Source organism: Phyllostomus hastatus, unplaced genomic scaffold, assembly GCF_019186645.2.
Source record: "Phyllostomus hastatus isolate PE091 unplaced genomic scaffold, TTU_PhHast_1.1 phas_contig_152, whole genome shotgun sequence".
NCBI lineage: Eukaryota > Metazoa > Chordata > Mammalia > Chiroptera > Phyllostomidae > Phyllostomus > Phyllostomus hastatus.
Genome location: NW_025333622.1, coordinates 10,871,148 through 10,891,845, shown reverse-complemented (window position 1 = coordinate 10,891,845; position 20,698 = coordinate 10,871,148). Strand labels below are relative to the sequence as shown.

The following is a 20,698-nucleotide window of genomic DNA, read 5'->3' as shown; positions in this document are numbered from 1 at the left end:
ACCAGGGCTAGTTGGGTCAAGCTCTGGTGTCCTCTGAAGCCCACCACAGGTTTTGTTGGTTGTGGGTCTACTGGATTGGGGTTCAGATGTAAGTCGCTGTCGGATGTGTTGTGTAACCAACCTTGGGCTACCTGTCTGTAGCTACCACGCTGTTCACTGTGTTGACTGGACTTGTGTGTGTTTGGGGGGGGGTGGGCAATCTGTGTAAAAGAGTCAGCTTCTTCCAGTGTAGAGCTGGGGTAAGCTCTATAAAAGGAGCAAGGTTCCCTGAGGTCCACCTCTACCTTCAGCTACTCTGCCTCCTCCTGAGGTTGCCTTGTCTTCCTCTGGAGCCTTCTGAAGAGACACTGTAGGATGTGCCCAGGCTACAGACAGGGCTCTGGGTCCCCTACTTGGGGCTCACATTGTTAGGCACTCAGTGAGGGGAAGTAGCCCCCTGATTCAAAGCCAAGCCCCTCAGTCTCTGCCAGAGTCTCCGACTTTAGTTCCCCAAGGGGGGCTGACTGCAGATTCAGGTTGGGTACAGCCAGCTGTCCCCTTTGCAGGATCAAGCTCAGCAGCCCTCTGACTCAAGGGGATAGATGAAAAGAGTCTCCTGTTGGGGCTGACGCCAGCCCAGCCTGCAAGAGGAAGCTAAGCTCTTCACCGCAGTCTCAGACAATAGCCTCAAAGGAACTCACACTTTGAAAATCCTCATTCTGAGCTTCTTACTTGGCAAGGCTGATCTAAACAGTTTTCTATTGCCCACAAACCTATGGGAGGGGAGGGGGCACTTCTTCCCTTTCCAGGGTAGTATGGACGAACTCACTGGGGAGACTGGGTTTGCCTTACTGCAACAGTCAAGAAGCTCAGCAATCATGCATCTGGTTCCCAGACAAGCCTCCCCAGGAGACACAGTCCAGAAATCTCAGCTCTCTGTGGCTCCCTGGCTCACTGCCAAACCAAGTAAGACAGGCCAAAAATTCCAGCCCCACGCTATACTTCAATCTCTTTGCATGGCTGGTCTCAGCAGGGCAGGGCCAAAAACCCCAGCCCAACACAGCTCTTCTGTACTTCTGAACTCAGCAGCAGGATGGCTCAACAGGTGGGAGTAGGGATACCAACTCTGCTCTCAAGTTGGGGGAGACCGATCCTCTTCCTAGGCCACTCAGTTAAGTTACTGTCAGGGCCTCTGCCTGATGCCTCTCCAGAGGCATCTCTCTCCAGAGAAAGCTCTTTAAAGTCGCTGCTGAGTGTAGCCAGCAGTCCCCTCCACAGAACCTGGGTGCGCCAGCATGGCCTCTCCAGCAGTCGGAGCCCCCACCTGAACTCTCTGGGCTGGTGCTGTAACAATAGGAGTGCTCTCTATGATGGGGGGTGTGCTCTGAGTGTCCCAGGCTGGGTGAATCCCCACTGATTCCTACCTCCACGTGCTACACAGACTCCTTTACCCATCTGTGTTGCTGTAGGTTGGGGATTCCTGCATTGGTTAAGACCCCTTGCTCCTAGGCTAATGGAGTTCCACAGCCACAATATCTATTGGTTTCTCGGCTGTCACTGCCCGTGTTCAGGGGCTTTACCCCTCTGCCTTTCAACCCCTCTTACCAGTTTCTATGTAGCCTCTTTTATACTCCTTGGTTATAATATTTCATATTAGCTGGGTTCCATTTGATTGTTCAGCTTGATTGCTTGGCAGTTCAGCTATAATGACTGACTCCAGTTTGTGGGTAGAAGCAAGTAAACACAGCTTCCATTTACTTTGCACCCATCTTGTCTGTCTGCAAAGAAAATTTTTATGTAATTATTTTTGGGTACTCATCCAGCTCTTTCCATAGAGTGAATCTCTAGAATTGAACCAGGGGATCAGTAGGTTTATCATTTTGATACAGGTAACTTTCCAACAAGGTTAGTACTGATTTTTGTGGGCATGTGCAAATTAACTGTTAATTTGTATGTGTGTGTTCTAGAAGAAGTGTATTATGCACTTGGGTGTGGTTCCTACTGTCTGTGATTGTGTATTCTAGCTTTCTTAGTTATTAATATTAACATATAAAAAGGTACTGAAATCGTGAACATCATCTTGGAACAGGAGAGAAACTCTCTTGGTTTTGGGAAATTCCAGAGGGCAATACATGCATGCTTGCATGGGAAGCGGAACTGGGCATGAGGCGGGGATGGCCGTGACTGAGAAAGGGGTAGCCCGAGATCAGTGACATTCTGAAAACCACTTCTAGTGTAATCCAGCACCAAAAGGCAAGGAGCTAAATCATTTTAACTTTGTTTTACAAAAATGTTTAGGTTTTAGTGAATTTTATTTCTGTGGGGACTTAACTCCCATTTTAAAGTAGGAGTCAGTGAGAATATTTACTTTACTGTCAATTTATCTGGAATAAAAAAGAAAAAATGTCTAGTGGTGTAATTAAAGGGTAGGTCTGAGTTTTTCCAAGGTGGTTTAAGCTTTTAGCTAATTAAAATTAAACCTTATAATGCCTTGTGGTGGTATTGTTAGAAACTATGAGTAGGTTTATTATATGTTTTTATCTCTTAAAATTAAGATCAAAGAGCAGAATCAAAATTACATGCCAGTTTTATGATACAATTCATTAATTCTATGGCAAATATATACTCTTGCAGAATGTATACCCTTACAGAATACTTTCGTGGCAGCTGCTACAAATTGTCCTCTGCATTTGCACAGGTTAAATCTTGGTGCACATTTAACATAAGAGTGGGGTGTAAAGTATCCTTGAAAGATTTCTGCCCCTTAATTAAAATACTGTTTGACAGGAAACCAAAGCAAGCCCAATTTTAGTTGAAAAGTCCTCTAATGTAGTAGGCAGATATCACATTAATTTATCAGAAATGATGTATTTCAACCAAGAATGAGTAATTTAAGAGTTGGTTTTCACAGGCTAAAAAATTTTCTTGTAGTAAGAAAAAGTAATTCATGATAACCCCCACTTGAGGGGATGCTATTAGGAAAAATATATATTAATTTTGAGAAAGATCAATGAATTTAAAAAGGACAGAATTATTTTGGTTAAAATATTTGCTTTTAATTATTTACAATAAGAACATGCTGTCATCATTTTTTGCCTTTTGATGAAACAAACATCTAGTTATTTCATTATGCTGGGTTAGTGCTTCCGGGGATAGCCGAGGCGATTGAGAGAGTCCAGGTAGGAGGTGACCAGTATTAGTGTGATGACTGATTTCTTACCTGAATCCGTAGCCTGACCGCAGGTCACCTTTTGTCAAATAAAACACTCCTTGTAGCATTAATCACACACACAGTTATATACTGAAGGTCATCTTTGTGAAGATTATGATTCTCCTTAGCCACCTGGCAAGTTCCATGTGATTTTTCTCCTGATTTCAGGATACAGATTTTGTACTAGTATCTACCCTTGAAGTTTAACCCAGTAGCTTCAGGAAACATCTGGGGTTTGTGACTCTGGGAGTATACCTGAATGGGAAAAGCCAGTACTGCCAGTTAGGTTAGTACTTGAAGCTGTGACCTTAATGGTCACAGAAACTTTGTGTGGAAAAAAGAAAATTTGATAAGGTATTATTCAACTTTATTTTTGAATTTTCTTTTATGAACAGTTGAACATCTCAAAGTTATTTTTATTATAGAATTGATAAGGAGAATAATAAGTGATAACAAATATAACACTGAAGAGTTAACTGATTGTTAATTAAATGTATTTCTTCATGCAGGTATAATTTTGCCTCCCAAGATCCTGTCTTAGCAAGAAGGAAGTGGAAAATAATCTTGGAAAGAAAACTAAGACAATAAGAAAGCTAGAACTTATTTTCACATGGTTGTCAGCTTACCTACCAATATGGATGCTCTTCCCACCATTTGTCCTCCTGGTGGAGACAGTGGGCTGTCAAATTCTCACTCTGAGTTACAAAAAATGTTAATTGATGAAAGGTTACGATGTGAACATCATAAAATTAATTATCGGACTCTGAAAGGTGAACACACAAGGTAAATTACATAAATTTGGAGGTGAGGGGCTTGATTAAAATGTTTTTGTATGTTTGCTCTAGAATATAGAGTATAATTTTTTACAGTATTTTTACATTTAAAACTTAACACAGTAAAAATTTTTGCTTTAAAATTACTTTATTCCGAACTAAGCATGGTGTCAAATGGCTTATCAATTTATGTTTTGACTTTGTGTTTTATTTTACACTTTAAAAATGTAACAGGCTTTTTTTTAAAGCAGTATTAGATTTACAGAAAAAGAGTGCAAAGCACAGGATTTGCATATACTCTCCTCCTGTCCCCAATTTCTCCTATTATTAATATCTTGCATATTGTTTCAGGGAGCCAATATTGATATATTATTATTAACTGAAGTCCATCGTTTACATTGGTGCTCACTGTTTGTGTTGTGCATTCAGTGGGCTTTGGCATAAGCATAATGACATGTATCTACCTTCACAGTATTGTACGGAATAGTTTCACTACCCTAAAATTCCCCAAAAGTCTTGCTTTTAAAGGAGCCAAGACATATCAAATTAAATGTATCATTAAATTTGTTTTTTCTCCTCAAAGGAAAATTATATCAGAAACTATAGCGTTAATAATTAAATGAAACTCTATAAAGAAAAGATATTTGCAATTTTAATAGAATATATAGTATTGATTTTCTGTAGTGTTGGTTGACTTTACATAAAAAGTAATGCACTTAGAAAGCAAAGGATACACTTACATTTGAATTCTTTTTTAAAAAATCAGGTTGCAAGATGAGTATACAAAGACACAAAATGAACTCAAGCACCTGTTAAATGAAAAGCAAACTAATCAGGAAAAAATGCAGTTGCTGTTTGAAGAGCTAAAAGGGGAATTATTAGAGAAAACTAAAGACTTAGAAGAAATAAAGCTGCAGGTAAGAAAATATATTTGAGCTAATATAAAAATTGTCAGATGTTTAGTGGAAATTGAGTAGTTTGGTGGGAAAATTTTCTCTCTTATAGTCTAGTTTTCACTACCATGTAAGGTTTAACCACAAAACTTATTTTATGTAAATTTGTATTCTTTTACCTATTCTGATCTAAATAATATTTCACTATTCAGAATAATTGAGGGAAAGGCCAGTTTGAATTGATAAAAATTTACAATTAAATATTTTTTAAAGAAACATTTATAATTTTTAAGTATTATAGCTGAAACTATGCTAAAAAAGAATGATAGTTTTTTTAAAGGAGCTATTTAAAAGACACTGTAAAAACAATATGTGCACATAATTTTTATGCACAATGTAAGGTAAGGAGAGTCCTTAGCAAAAGATAGTTGGTACTAAAATACTGACTGCACTTTCTTTAGTTACCAGTACTTTTCACACTATTTGGTTTTCATTTACCTAGAAAGTAGAACAAAGTTTAACTTCAATAGCAGTCAAACTTACTATATATTTTAACTTAGTAGATATTAATAGTGATATTCTCCTGCAGCTTAGTACAAATTATAAGGTATTATTAATCTTGGAGTCATAAATTGATAAAGTAAAAAGCCATTTTTTAAGTCATCTAGCATGGTGTATGACCCAATTCATGGCTTCCTTTGACAGCAGTGTTGGAAGTTTGTCGTTCATATCTTCCTGAAATATTCCATTGTTCGGAACACCAGCACTGAGCTTGGGCTGGAGCCTCCACTGTGCTTACTGCTTCCTTTCTAGGAAAATTTAGGACATTTAAACAAAAAGATAAAAACTTCAGAGGGAAATGTAACTTAAGCCTTTAGAATTGGTAGATTAATTTGTTTTGCAAAAATTTGAGAAGCCTACATGAAGAATCTGTGAGCACTGAATTTAAGACACTGAAAGTATTCTTTAGGCATTGCAAATGTAAATTATTTCTTGAGAGTAACATCTGTACATGCTTATTTTTACTAAGCACAAGCAAAGAGTACGTGTAAGAAGACTAGGTGGCTATATTAATATCAGATAACATAGATTTCAAGATAAAGAGTATCTCTAAAGATAAAAAGAACATTTTTGTAACAAAAAATGATTCAATATCCCAGGAGGATGATGACCTTAGTTTTCTCATGTGGTAAAGGAGATAAAAATTGTTACCTAATAGGGGTTGTTGTGAGGACTGAGATAACTTATATTTTTAGTATAGTGTCTGGCACACAGTAGATACTCATAAATGATGGCCATTTTTATTCTGTATGAATACAGGCTCAGTGAGACCAGGAACTGTTTTTTTAGTGTGCTTCTAGTGCTCAAGACAGTACACAGAAAATTATTTGTTGAATGGATGACATAAATAAACAGATTAAATTAATGAGTCAGAATTATGTTCATATATAATGTTGCACTTGTCTTATATGCATTGAGAGCCTCAGCATCTTAGAGTTGGTAATCATCTAGTTCTGAGTTGAATTGTGTTCCCCCAAAAGATGTGTTGAAGTTCTAACTCCCAGTACCTCAGAATGTGACCTTATTTTGGAAATAGGGTCTTTACAGACATAGGTAAGATGAGGGTCTATGGAAGTACAGTGGGCCCTTAATCCAACATGACTGCTGTCCTTAATAAGAAGAGAACAGAGACAGAGACAGGGATGCATGGCCTAGGAATACAGGGGGAAGGCAAAAATATCCTATCAGGACAGAAGCAGAGATTGAAGTGCTGTAGCTGCCAAGAATTGCCAACTAGCATCAGCATACCATCAGAAGCTTGGATGAGGCAAGGAAGGATTTACCCTACAGTTTTAGAGGGAGTGTGACCTTGATGACACTTTGGACTTCTGGCCTCCAGAACTGTGAAACAATAAATTTATGTTGTTTTAAATTAACTGATTTGTGCTATTTTGTCATCACAGTCCTAGGAAACTAATGTACTTTCCAAAGTACAGTTCCCTTTTGGAACATCTGTGACAGAGCCCTTTGTTGTATTTCAGTGCTTTTGGTGCTAGAGAACTTAGGGAACTTGTAAAGTGACCCAGGTCCATTTATGAATTAGAGTGTGTTAAGCATTTTCTCTCTCATATTGCAATGAAGTCATCCTCCCTGTAGTCACTGTGTTGGTTCTTGTAAAGTTCCTTGGATCAACACAAAATAACCGATAATTTCCCCATATGATAACTTCCCAAATGTTTGCTGAAAAATATAATTTTTCTGATAAAGTTTCTATTTTTTATACATACCCGGTTTAACATACCTGGTTTCTATGTGATATTTGCCTGGCAAAAATAGGCTAAAGAAACATTCATTTTATATTTTATGTATATATAAAAGCAATTTAGCCATTTGCTTTAATGGATGTTTGCAATTTGTACAAATTGTGAGTTAAGTTCAGTAAACTTGGGTAAGATCAGCAAGAAATATTTCAATGGAGGATTAATGAAAGATGATTATTTTAAAATACACATATGTCATCTACCTGCAAAATACCTTTTCTGAGTTGATTTAATATCCTTTTGGCTTTTATAGAAAAATGATATAAAACATGTTCATTTTAAAGACTATCTGGGCCATGTATAGTTGTAATGAATGAGAATAGTAATGGTGCCTGGCTCATAGGATGATTTTAAAGATGAAATAAGACAATTCATAGAAACTGTTAGTATGATTCTTTGATGTAGTAAGTGGTTAGAGCATGTTAACTATTATTACATTGCCATTATGTAAGATGTTAGCAAAAGTTTTTTAAAAATGCGGGAGTCATTTGATATATTTCTGATAAAAATTGTGAAAAATTACCAAAAATTTATGTGGCCTCTTTGTGCCAGGCAGTGAAAACTATATGACTTAGTAAGTTTATTATTTTATTTGGCTGCTCAGAAGCTCAGAGCAAAACTTTATTACTCGGTTTAAGTTATTAATTTGTTAAGAATATCTGACACAGCGATATTTGCCCTCTTAAATTAAAACGTTCTTTGGAAAATTTTGGCCTATCTTATATTACTAATATGACAAGTGTTGGAGTGTTACAGATTTGTTTTTATAGATTTAATGTAGGTAATGACACATAGACTGTTTGGTAAACATTCTTGGAAGTTTCTTTTGAGACATGCAGTGGCAGTATTCCATTGGACATCTGAGACACAGCATGATTTCTTTCTAAAATCACATGAAGAAATTCCTATGTCTCTGGTATGTGTGTGCTTTGAGAGAAGGGGAGGGAAGTAAGATAGATTTTTTTTTATGTGTGTGTGTTTTTTTAATAAGAGTTTTAGATCATAAAGAAAAAATGTTATGGGGACCCCTTTTATTTTTTTTTCATTTTTTATATTTTCATTTCCTTTTATTTGATTGTTGTTCAAGTACAGTTGTCTGCCTTTTCCCCCCATCTTTTTGGCAACCTCATGGATCATCAGACTCCCATGCAGTTACCGATTTCAGTGTTCTTTATTCCTCTGTATAGAACCTGTTTCCATCTGTATCACTTTCCTACTATCTTAAGGATATTCATTAACATTTTTATAGTGCAGATCTACTAGTGAGAGTTTTTTCATCTCATATATCTAAAAAATATTTTAAAGATACTTTGCTGAATATTGAATTCTATGTTGATAGTTCACCTTCCCCAATACTTTAAAGATGTTGTTCTACTGTCTTCTCTTTTACGTTGTCTCATACAAGAAATGTGCGGTTATCCTTAACTTTGTTCTGTGTGTGCTGTGTCTTTCCACCTGGGCTGCTCTTAAGGTTTTCTCTTTAATGCTGATTTTGAGCAATTTGATTAATATGCCATTGTACTTTTCTTCATCTTTCTAGGAGTTACGGGTCTGTGGATTTATAATTTTTATCATTTAGAAAAAAGTTTGACATCCCAAAATATTTTTTTTCCTCCTCTTTCATCTCCTTTTGGAATTCTAACATTAAGCACTTAAATTTCTTCCATAGTTCACAGATTTTGTTTTTTTATTTTTAATCTTTTTTGTCTTGTTTCATTTTGGATAGTTTCTGTGTCATTTTCAGGTTTGCTGATCTTTTCTTCTGCATTGTATAATCTGCGATTGAGTTCACATGGTGTACTGAGTATTCAGGAGCTTTTGACCAAAAAAGGCATGATCCCATGTCCCATCCCCTCATTCACCTGATCTCACCACAAGCTACTTTTTTGTTTTCCTGGATGGAAAAAAGTTCTCAAAGGGAAATGTTTTGATGATATGGAAAAGGTGAAACAAAAAAAATGGCAGAAGCACTTCAAGACATGAAAACTGACAAGTTCAAAAACTGGTCTGAGTGGTAGAAAAAACATCTCTATAGGTTTACATCAAATGAATAGTACTTTGAAGGTGACTGAAGTTTAAATGTGTAAGAATAAGTACATAATTTTTAATAAATTCCATGTTTTGAGTCCACCCTCATATTTTGAAGCAAATCATATTGTTGCAGTCCTCAACAGTTTAATATATATAAGGCCTAGAAATTAAGATGCCTCAAAAATATCTTTAATTTGATTAGATCCAAAATGGTGGAGGAGTAAGTGGAACTAACCTCTTCCCAGGACCTATCAGGAATTACATCTACATTGTAGAGAAATCATCCAGAATAACCATCTGAAAACTAGCTGGAGAGAAGCCTAATAACCATGGACAGACAGGAGAAACCACTTCAGCACAATGTGACTGGTAGGAGTGTGGAGACATGAGAGGGTGGGCTGGGCTCCCACAGGTGGCAGCTGAAGTGCTAGAGGGATATTTCAGTGATTGGGGGGGATCCCCCTGAGAAGTGTAGGGTCTAAACTCCAAGCTGGGCTCCCTAACCTACAGCATCAGAGCTGGAAAGGAACCCAGATAACATCCAGCTGTGAAAAGCAGAGGGTTTCTGTCTGACAGGGAGAGACAGCTAGAGATGGAGACAGTCTCTTAAAGGGCCAAAGCACAAAATTTCATTTGTAGCCACTTATCCTGGGTGTGGGAAAACGGAGGGCAGAGTAGACTAGAGACATTAGAGGAGAATCTGAAGTTAATGGCTCTGGGGAGAAACACAAAAGGAACATCCACCAGGATCCCTATGCTGAGTCATTCTCCATATTCAGGAGCCAGCTCTCTCAGGCAGAGCACTCCTCTCTGAATGGCATCAGACTGAGGGGAGGCAATACCTCTGCCTGCAGGAATTTCTTCTGTCCCACCCTGTGGTGCTTAAGCCAGGCTGCTGATTACAACTTGCTTATATTAATAGCCGATCAGTTTAGTGACTGATTGGTTTAACAACTAAGGTGGAAAATATGAAGTATCCAAAATGCAAAGACAAAGAAACAGACCCAGATGAAAGAACAAGTGAATTTTTGAAAACTGGATGAAATGGAGGCAAACAATTCATCAGAGAGGGTTTAGAGTAATGATTATAAGGATGCTCAACAGCATGAAAAAAGACAGAAACCATAAAAAAGGGCCAGTCAGAAATAAAGAATGCAATATCTAAAATAAATAATACACTGGAAGGAATAAACAGGTTAGATGAAGCAGAGGATAGAATCAGTGTTTTGTAAGACAAGGTAGAGAAAAACACCCAGGCAAAGCAGCAAAAGGAAAAAAGAATTTAAAAAATGAGGAGAGCTTAAGAAACATCTTGGACACCATGAAGCATAACAACATCCATATCATTGGAATATCAGAAGAGAGTGAACCAGGGGATCACGAATTTGAAGAAATAATGACTGAAAACTTCCCTAATTTGGTGAAGGAAAAAGTCACCCAAGTCCAAGAAACTCAAGAGAGTCCCAAACAAGTTGGACCCAAAGAGGCCTACACTGAGACACATCATAATTAAAATGACAAGGCTTAAAGACAAGGAGAGAATCCTAAAAGCTACAAGAGAAAAGCATGGAGTTACCTACAAGGAAGCACCAATTAGACTGTCATAAGATTACTCAACAGAAACATCCCAGGCCAGAAGGGAGTAGTGTAAAATATTCAAAGTAATGAAAATCAAGGACCTACAACCAAGGCTACTTTACTCAGCAAGGCTATCATTTAAAACTGAAGGAGAAGACTGCTAGTCAAGATGGTGGCATAGGCAGACGTGGCTCCAACCACAAAACGATTACAACTAAAGTATAGAATAACTATCACTCAGAACCAACAGAATGGAAGTCTGACTACAGAATTAAGGAACCACATCTATCCAGACTGGTAGGAGGGGCACAGATGAGGAATGAGCTGGTTCCACACCCCCACATAGTGGATCAGGATTTCAACAAATGTTAATGGGCTTGCTTTAAGAGGAAGAAGAAGAGGAGAAAGAAAGAAAAAAAAGGAAAACAGTCTAACAATAAAATGGCACTGCATGTGTGTCCATCAATAATCTCTTTAAATGAAAATGGCTTAAGTGCTTTGACCAAAAGACAGAAGGTAACTGAATGGATAAGAAAGAACCATATATATGCTGCCTCCAAGGGACCCATCTCAGATCCATAGAGACACACAGACTAAAAGTAACTCAACACCAAGGAAACAAACAACCCAATTAAAACATGGGCAAAGGACCTGAATAGACACTCCAAAGAGGACATACACATGGCCAGTAGACATATGAAAAGATGCTTAATGTCACTAAATGCCAGAGAATGCAAATTAAAACCACAGGGAGAGATCTCACACCTAGTAGAATGGCTATCATCAGTAAATTAACAAATAACAAGTGCTGGTGTGGACATAGAGAAAGGGGAACTCTTTTTGCACTGTTCGTGGGAATGCGGACTGATGTAGCCACTATAGAAAACCATATGGAATTTCCTCAGAAAACTAAAAATGAAACTGCTTTTTGACCCAGAAATACCACTGCTGGGATTATACCCTAAGAATCTTGAAACACTAATTCAAAATAACCTATGCACTATAATGTTCATAGCAGCACAATTTACAATAGCTAAGTACTGGAAACACTAGGTGTCCATCAGTAAATGAATGGATCAAAAAACTGTGGCACATTTACACAGTGGAATTCTATGCAGCAGAAAGAAAGAAAGGAGCTCCTACTATTCAAAACAGCATGGATGGAACTGAAGAGCATTATACTAAGTGAAGTAAGCCAAGCAGGGAAAGACAAATACCATATGATCTCACCTACAAGTGGAACCTAATCAACAAAACAAACAAGCAAGCAAAATATAACCAAAGACATTGAAATAAAGAACAAACTGACAGTAACCAGAGAGGAGTTGGGAGGGGAATAATGGGGAATAGAATGGAAAGGATCATCAAGGAACATGTATAAAGGACCCATGGTCAAAGCCAAAGGAGGGAAGGATTGAGGGTGGGAGGTGAGGTGGGTGGAACAGAGGAAAGTGGTGGTGGGAAAATGGAGACAACTGTACTTGAACAATAATTTAAAAAAATAAATAAAGTAATGTGTTGGAAAAATATTTCATGTAAATGGAAAAGAAAACAAAGCTGGGGTAGCAGTGCCTATATCTGAGAAAATAGACTTTAAAATGAAGGCTATAGTAGGAGACAAAAAAGGATACTACATAACGATAAAGGGAACAATCCAATAGACAATATAACTCTAGTAAACCTTTATGTACCCAACATAAGAACATCTAAATCTGTAAAGCAAATCTTGATGGACATAAAGGGAGAGGTCAACAGAAATACAGTAATAGTTGGGGATTTTAACACCCCATTTACTTCAACAAGGAGACAGCAGCCTTAAATGCCACAGTAGATCAAATGAACTTAATTGATATCTTCAGAGCATTTCACTCCAAAGGAGCAGAATATACATTTCAAGGGCACATGGAACATTCTCTAGGATAGACCACATGTTAGGACACAAAATAAGTTTCAATAAATGTAAGAAGATTGGAAACATATCAAGCATCTTCTCTAGCCCTCATGCTATAAAACTAGAAATCAACCACAAAACATTCAAAAACATGGAAGCTAATACCATGTTATTAAACAATGAATAGGTTAACAAGGAGATCAAGAATGAAATCAAAAGATACCTTGAAACAAATGAAAATGAAGACGCAATAATCCAAAATCTGTGGGACATTGGAAAAGCAATCCAAAGAGGGAAATTCATAGCATTACAGGCCTATCTCAAAAAAAAAAAAAAAAAAAGAAAAAGAAAAATCTCAAATAAACAATCTAACTTCACACTATTAGGAACTTGAAAAAGAACAACAAACAAAGCCCAAAGTGAGTAGAAGGAAGGGTATTATAAATATCAGAGCAGAAATAAATGAAATACAGTCTAAAAAATGATACAAAAGATCAGTGAATCAGAGGGCTGGTTCTTTGAAAAGATAAACAAGATTGACAAACCTTTAACCAGAATTATCAAGAAAAAAGAAAGGACCCAAATAAATAAAATCAGAAATGAACGAGGAGAAGTAACAACTGACAGCAAAGAAGTACAAAGGATGATAAGAAAATATCATGAGCTAACAAACTGGACAACCTGGATGAAATGAATAAATTCCTAGAAACGTACAATCTTTCAAAACTAAATCAGGAAGAATCAGAAAATCCGAGTAGCCATATTACACCTAATGAAATTGAAGCAGTAATCAAAAATCTCCCAACAATCAAAAGCCCTGGATCAGATAGCTTAACAGGTAAATTTTACCAAACATTCTGAGAACTACCACCTATCCTCAAACTATTTTATAAAATTCAAGAGGAGAAAAGACTCCCAAACTCCTTTTATGAGGCCAGCATCATCCTAATTTCAAAACCAGATAATGATACTATAAAGAATGAAAATTATAGGCCAATATTCCTGATGAAAATAGATGCTAAAATACTCAACAAAATATTAGCAAACTGAATATAGCTATGCGTCAGAAGGATCATATACCCTGATCAAGTGGTATTTATTTTGGGAATGCAAGGTTGATATAACATTGCAAATCAATAAATGTTATTCACCACATAAACAAAATGAAGGGTAAAAGCCATATGATCATATCAATAGATGCAGAAAAAGCTTTTGATAAAATCCAGGACCAATTATGGTCAAAATTGTGAACAAAGTGGAAATAGAGGGAATATACCTAAACATAATAATGCCCATATATGGCAGATCCACTGCCAGCATCATGCTCTAAATAAAAGTGTTCCCCTTAAGATCTAGAGCAAGACAGGGGTGTCCATTTTCACCTCTCATTCAACACAGCACTGGGAGTCCTAGCCACAGCAATCAGACTAGAAGAAATAAAAGGCATCCAAATTGGAATGGAAGAAGTAAAACTCTTTATTTGCCAATGACAAGACACTGTATACAGAGAACCCCACGAATCCACCAAGAAACTACCAGACCTGATAAATGAATTCAGCAAAGTAGCAATATAGAAAATTAATATGCAGAAATCAAAGTTACATTTTTATATGCCAATAACAAACTAATGGAAAAGGAAATTAAGAAAATAGTCCCATTCACAATTGCTTCAAGAATGAAATACTTAGGAATAAACCTAATCAAGGATGTAAAAGACCTGTACTTGGGAAATTATAAGACACTAAAGAAAGAAATTGAAGAAGATACATATAAGTGGAAGCATATACTGTGTTCATGGATAGAAAGAATTAGCATCATTGAAATGTACATACTACCCAAAGCAATTTGTGGATTGAACGCAATTCCTATCAAGATTCCAATGATGAATTTCACAGAACTAGAACAAATATTTCAAAAATTTATATGGAACCACAAAAGGCCCCACATAGCAACAGCAATCCTGAGAAGGAAGAACAAAGTTGGAGGAATCACTACCTAATATACTATAAGGCCATAGTAATCAAAACAGTCTGGTACTGTCATAAAAACAGACACATAGATCAGTGGAACAGAATACAGCCCAGAAATAAGCCCACACTGTTACAGTCAATCAATATTCAACAGAGGAAGCAAGCATATACAGTCGGCTAAAGGTAGTTTATTCAGCAAATGGTTTTAGGAGAGTTGGACACATACTTGCAGAAAAATGAAACTAGACCACTTTCTTATACCACACACAAGAATAAATTCAAAATGAATCAAAGACTTAAATATTAGACCCAAACCATAAAAATCCTAGAAGAAAACAGGCACAGAATTTTCAGATATTGCTTGTAGAAATTTTTTTTCAGGTATATCTCCTCAGGCAAGGGACACAAAAGGAAAAATAAACAAATGGGACTACATCAAACTAAAAAGTTTTTGCATAGCAAAGGAAATTATCAACAAAATAAAAAGACAACCCACAGATTGAGAAAACATATTTGCTGTTACATTTGGTAAGGGGTTAGTACCCAAAATTTAAAAAGTACTTACAAAACTGAACAAGAAAAAGACAAACAACCTGACTGAAATATGAGCAAATAGACACTTCTCTAGATGACCAACAGACATATGAAAAGATGCTCAACGTCACTAATCATCAGAGACATGCAAATGAAAACCACAATTAGATACCACCTCACACCTGTTAGAATGGCCATCATCAGTAAATCAATAAACAACAAGTGCTGGTCAGGATGTAGAGAAAGGAGAACCCTTTTGCACTGTTGGTGGGGATTCAGACTGGTGCATCCCTTGTGGAAAGCAGCATGGAGATGCCTTAAAAAATTAAAAATGGATCTGCCTTTTGACCCAGTGATCCCACTTCTGGGAATATATCCAAAGGAACTCAGAACACTAATTCAAAAGAATATAAGCACCCCATATTCATTTCAATGTTATTTACAATCGCCAAGATATGGAAGCCATTCGAGTGTCCATCAGTAGATGAGTGGATAAAACAACTATGGGACTTTTACACATTGTTATTCTACTTGGGCGTAAATAAGAAAATTTTACCCTTTGTAACAGTATGGATGGACCTGGAGAACATTATGCTAAGTGAGGTTAGCCAGTCAGCAAAAGAAAAATACCATATAATTTTATGTGTGGAATCTAATGAACAAACTGAACTAACAAGCAAAAAGAGAAACAGACTCATAGATGGAGAACAGAAGACAGCTAGTGGGGGAGCGAGGTTATGGGGTATAGTGATTGTGCAAAAAGGAAAACGGACTCATGGACATGGACAACAGTGTGGTGATTCCTCTTTTAAAGGCATTGCCTGCAATGGTATCACAATATCTAAAAGTACTTAAGGAGTAATATTTGTTATTTCTATAAGAAGACCAAATGGTAATGGAAGGAGTGCAATAAAGATTAAATTAAAAAAATTTTAAAAATGGTTTGTATGCCACATTGGACTAACAGTCACAAGAGAAGTCATTTAGCACTTTGTTAGCCATTATAGGAGTTGTTTAGTGTAAGGTGTGCTAGACTGCGGGGCAGGTCTTGTGGAAGATAAATAACCAAGAGAGCAGAAATAATAATAGCATACAATGAATATGAATTACAAGATATATAGCTTTTACTTCTGCACATCATGATAACCTAGTAACATGCATTTTTAAGATGTTTTTCTGACCACAAAGCGAATGACCAACTGAAACCAAGGGGCCTGATTTAATAATGGATTGGCCAAAAAGTCTGTTTAGTTTTTGCCATAAAATAAAGGCAGTTTTTCATGTTCACTAATAACTTTGTTGAATTGGATATTTTGAGTATGTCGTCTATCTTCTGTGTGGTATGATATCGATTGTTCTCAGTGTCTCAGTTTGACTGGTATCGACTTCAGCTGGTCTACCCAGCTGTGGAGCATCGTCCAGCAAAATACAAAATCTCGCAATCACTTTTGAGAGGTTTGCGCAGTCACAACACCTTCTGCATACACTGTACAAACTTTTTGTTTTGCATTTCAGTTGCGTTTTTACCTTTTTTGAAATAATACAGCACAATATGCCAAAAAGTATGTATTTTCTTCCATCTTCAATATTATAGTGACTACACAAAAATTTACCCATTTTGTAAGGTTTTTGCACACTGATATGACAGCTGTCACACCACAATCTAATAAAATTGTTTTGAATGACTACTAAGCGCTACTAGAGCCGTTGTACGGAAAAAAACCAAAGGAACTTTTTCATCCACCCAGTATGTAGCCAATATGTAACCCTAGCCGAGTTTTTTAACAGCATGCCCTGTAAGCCTCAGCCCTTTCCCTTACTATTCATTAACTCCCTGAGGCAGTCAGAAACGGTGACTGCCTTAACCAGGGTCACAAGATAGGGGTTTGTTAAGCTAAAGATAACATCATGGATAAGTTATAATTTAGCTCCTGATTCCTGAAGCTCAACAATTCCCTGGCCACATTCTCATGAAGCCAGTCTGAAAGACCTAGATTAAGCCAGTCTGGAAGTCTACCAAGACCTAGATTAAGGATATACTGCCCTCATCTCACTCTTGACCAATTACCAAGACCAATGGCCCCAAGCCCCTTACTCATGATGACCTGTGATTTTTACTTTATAAAACTGTTTGTCTGTAAACTATCAAGGATTTTAGGCTTTTGAGCATTAGCTTCCTGTTCTTCTTAGTGGTACCAATAGCCAGACTTTCTCCACTACAGTTCTTGGTGTTTAGTCATTGGCTCTACTAGTGTGGGTAGATAAACTCTTTCTGTTTGTTAATATAGATCTCTATTATATACAAGGCAATTCCTCTTTTAAAAGCATTGCCCACAATAGCATCACCATACCTAAAAGTACTTAAAGAATAATATTTCTTACTTTCTTTTTTTAATCCTCACCATAGTATATGTTTATTGATTTTAGAGAGGAAAGGGGGTGCAGAGAGAGAAACATCGATGTAAGAGAGAAACATTGATCCGTTGCCTCCTGTATGCACTCCAACCGGGGATTGAACCTGCAGCCTTTTGGTATATGGGACGATGCATCAAGCAGCTGGGCCACCTGGCTAGGGTGGAATAATACTTCTTAATATTGTATCTTTCTTCAGATTCCCTGCAGTTTCACTTATTTGTTTATTTTTAGAGTTGGTTTGTTTGAACCTGATAAAATAAGGTTTACCTGTTTATCTTTTTTTTTAATTACCACTACTTCTCATTTTGAACTCTTGATGCTGTCATCCAGATTATTGACATCATAAACCAGATTTTAACAAGAGCTTTTTGTCTGGTTTCTCTAACCCCATTCACTGCCTCTTTTCTCCCACAGCCAGCTATTCTTTTCCCACCGAAGCTTTTGATCCATTTGGCTTCTTCCTAAAATATGTATGTGGGGATGCCATTTTTAAGCTTAAAAACTTCCAATGAATAAACAAGGTACAAAATTGTTTAATATGCTTTTGAACTTCTTATGGAGAGATATAATGTTTCCTGTGCTGGGGGCGGGGCGGGGCAGGGAGCTCTGCCCTTAGGGCCCCCGGGCCGCCATGGATGAGAAGTCTACCAAGACATGATCTGCTTGGGAAGGAAAGGTGGCCCGATCTCTCAAAGGAGAAGGGCCAAGAGCCTTTTCCTCAATGGGCTTTTATTGGGTTTATTTTGCACAGAAATACAGGTAAAGCTCATTAACCATTGTCTGGCAGTAAGGATCAAACAATAGACAACATACAAAGAACTATGAGGGCTTATTCTGAGTCAGGGTCTGTTAGCTAAAGGGCTACAAAACTTTGGGAAACAAACTCATATCCTGCTCGGACCCTTATCAGAAAATTGAGAACATTCTTAGCAAAGCAGGTTTCACAGGATTTTATGCATTCTTTCTTAGGCCTGATTGCCCCAGGGAACCCGCCCTTTCCAGCACAGGGCTGCACCTCCCTCTGTCATTGTTTCAGGCTTCAGTCCGGCAGGGGAAAGTAAGGCAGCCAAGAGATTAGGAGACTTCTTGAAGCTTTGTCTCCCTTAGTGGTTTATAGTCCCAAGGTCTGTTACTCAGACTTAGGCATTGGGGGTTACAGCTTCTGAAACCAGGCAGGGCAGTTCCCAACATTTCTGTGAATCTCTGTATCCTTAGAAGGTTAGACTCTATGCTTCAGTTTTTTAAAGAAAGGTATGATAATATAGCTACATTGTGTATTATGGTGGGGATTAAAGAAGTTAATGCATGATAGGTATTTTAAACAGTGTATTATATATAGATCGTATGTTATACAGTGCTTTATACTTTATATATAGTAGGCATTCATTCATTAAAATGTTTAGAAATTTGGAATATTGGTGAATAAATGTATGAATTAAACAAAACATTATTCTTAGTTTTCAGAAATTAAGGTAAGAGTAAACTGGGGTTTTTTTTTACAACCAATATTTGTTCATTCAAGAAAGTATAATCGAGTGGTGTCTATGTGTCAGGCAGTAGTGTGAGGTGTTGTAAACACCATGGTGAATAAAGAGTGTGTGCCCTCAAGGAACTTACTAAAATACTGAATTACTCTGTCAGCGACAGGCTTCATAAAGAGTGTAACAGGAAGGAACCTTTGAATTCATTTTGGCGATCAGAGTTAAAAGCAGCCTATTCTGATTGAAAATTAATCTGAAGAATACTCTATGGTATATAAATTATTATACCTTTATTTTGCTTGCTTTAGAAAATAGACTATCAGCCATTGTATCCAACATGATAACCTTAGTTATTTCATATAATCACAATGATAATAATAGTCTTGACCTCATGTTAATAGAATTTTTGACATCTCTGAGAGCCTGAAATTGACTTAAATTATTGTTTCAGACAATGGTTCTATTTATGTAGTGATTACTCTAAAATTAGGTATGTTGTAAAATTTCTATGACTTGCATTTTATTGTCATAATTAGGAGATAGACTCAAATTTGGAAAATTCTTGATTTTAATATTTGTGATTATATATAGATTATATATATTTATATATAGAATCATTTGTATTTCTCTGCCCATTAGGTATTAACTCCACAAAACTTGGAATTGTTAAGAGCCCAAATACAGCAAGAATTGGAAACTCCAATGAGAGAGCGTTTTAGGAGTCTGGATGAAGTAAGTAATGTATACCGAAAGAACTATGCATTTATTTATCTTCATATGACTGTGAAAATTTGCTTGATGAAAAGCATTTCCCTACCTAAAAGCCCTGCGGTGGCTACCCTTTCACTCAGAGTCCGTAGAGTGGCGTTTAAGGCTGCACAGGATCAGACCCCAGTACCTCCCTGATTTTCTTTTCTCCATCCACATTAGCGTCATTGATGCTGCTTTGGCATTCCAGAAATGGTACAATTTGAGTCTTTGCTCTAGCTGTTGCTTTTACCTTGAACACTGTCCTTCCAGATACCTCATGACCAGCCTCTCTATATCACCTTCTCAATAAGGCCTACTTTGACCAAACCCTGCCCCCACTTAATATGCCAGCTTGCCTTTTCCATCAGTCTTTAGCCTTTTGGATCCCCATTTACCCTCCTATACATTTTTATTTTCTCTAGTACTTACCATCTTCTGATATGTATAATAATCATTGTGCTTATTTTTTTATAGTCTCTTTTACCACCTCTAGGAATATAAACTGTGTTAGAAGAGGAACCTTATCTGTTTTGCTCACTGTTATAGTCCAAGTTCCTTGAACAGTCCCTAGCCTCCAATAAGTGCTCAATTACTATTCGTTGAATGAAAGAATGAATTTAATGCCATCTAAGAAAAGCAAAAAATTGATACAGTTGTCCTTCAGATTGTGATTAATCTCCTTATATGAAACCTTGGTTTAGTATGACTAAATATTTAATAGAGGGGACAGGAAAAGATAATAGATATTAAATATGGTAGGTACTATACTAGGTATTTTATATATGTTACCTTATTTAACAGATATACTGGGCCTCATACATGCAAATGAGTATTGTCCCCTTCAGAATGGACCCCTTTAGAAAGCTGTAGG

At 36.9% G+C, this 20,698-nt stretch overlaps 1 protein-coding gene across 3 annotated transcripts in view; it reads left to right on the top strand.

Annotated features, from left to right (window-relative positions):
• Positions 1-20,698, top strand: part of CEP83 (centrosomal protein 83) — a 130,296-nt gene that overhangs the window by 41,436 nt on the left and 68,162 nt on the right. For 2 of the 3 annotated variants that reach the window (XM_045830521.1, XM_045830519.1), the window contains exons 2-4: positions 3,700-3,973; positions 4,730-4,880; positions 19,717-19,809. In XM_045830521.1, coding sequence (XP_045686477.1) covers positions 3,801-3,973; positions 4,730-4,880; positions 19,717-19,809 — 417 coding nt within the window. In that variant the 5' untranslated portion in view covers positions 3,700-3,800. The remainder of the gene's footprint in view (positions 1-3,699; positions 3,974-4,729; positions 4,881-19,716; positions 19,810-20,698) is intronic. The other variant, XM_045830522.1, reaches the window with a different exon arrangement.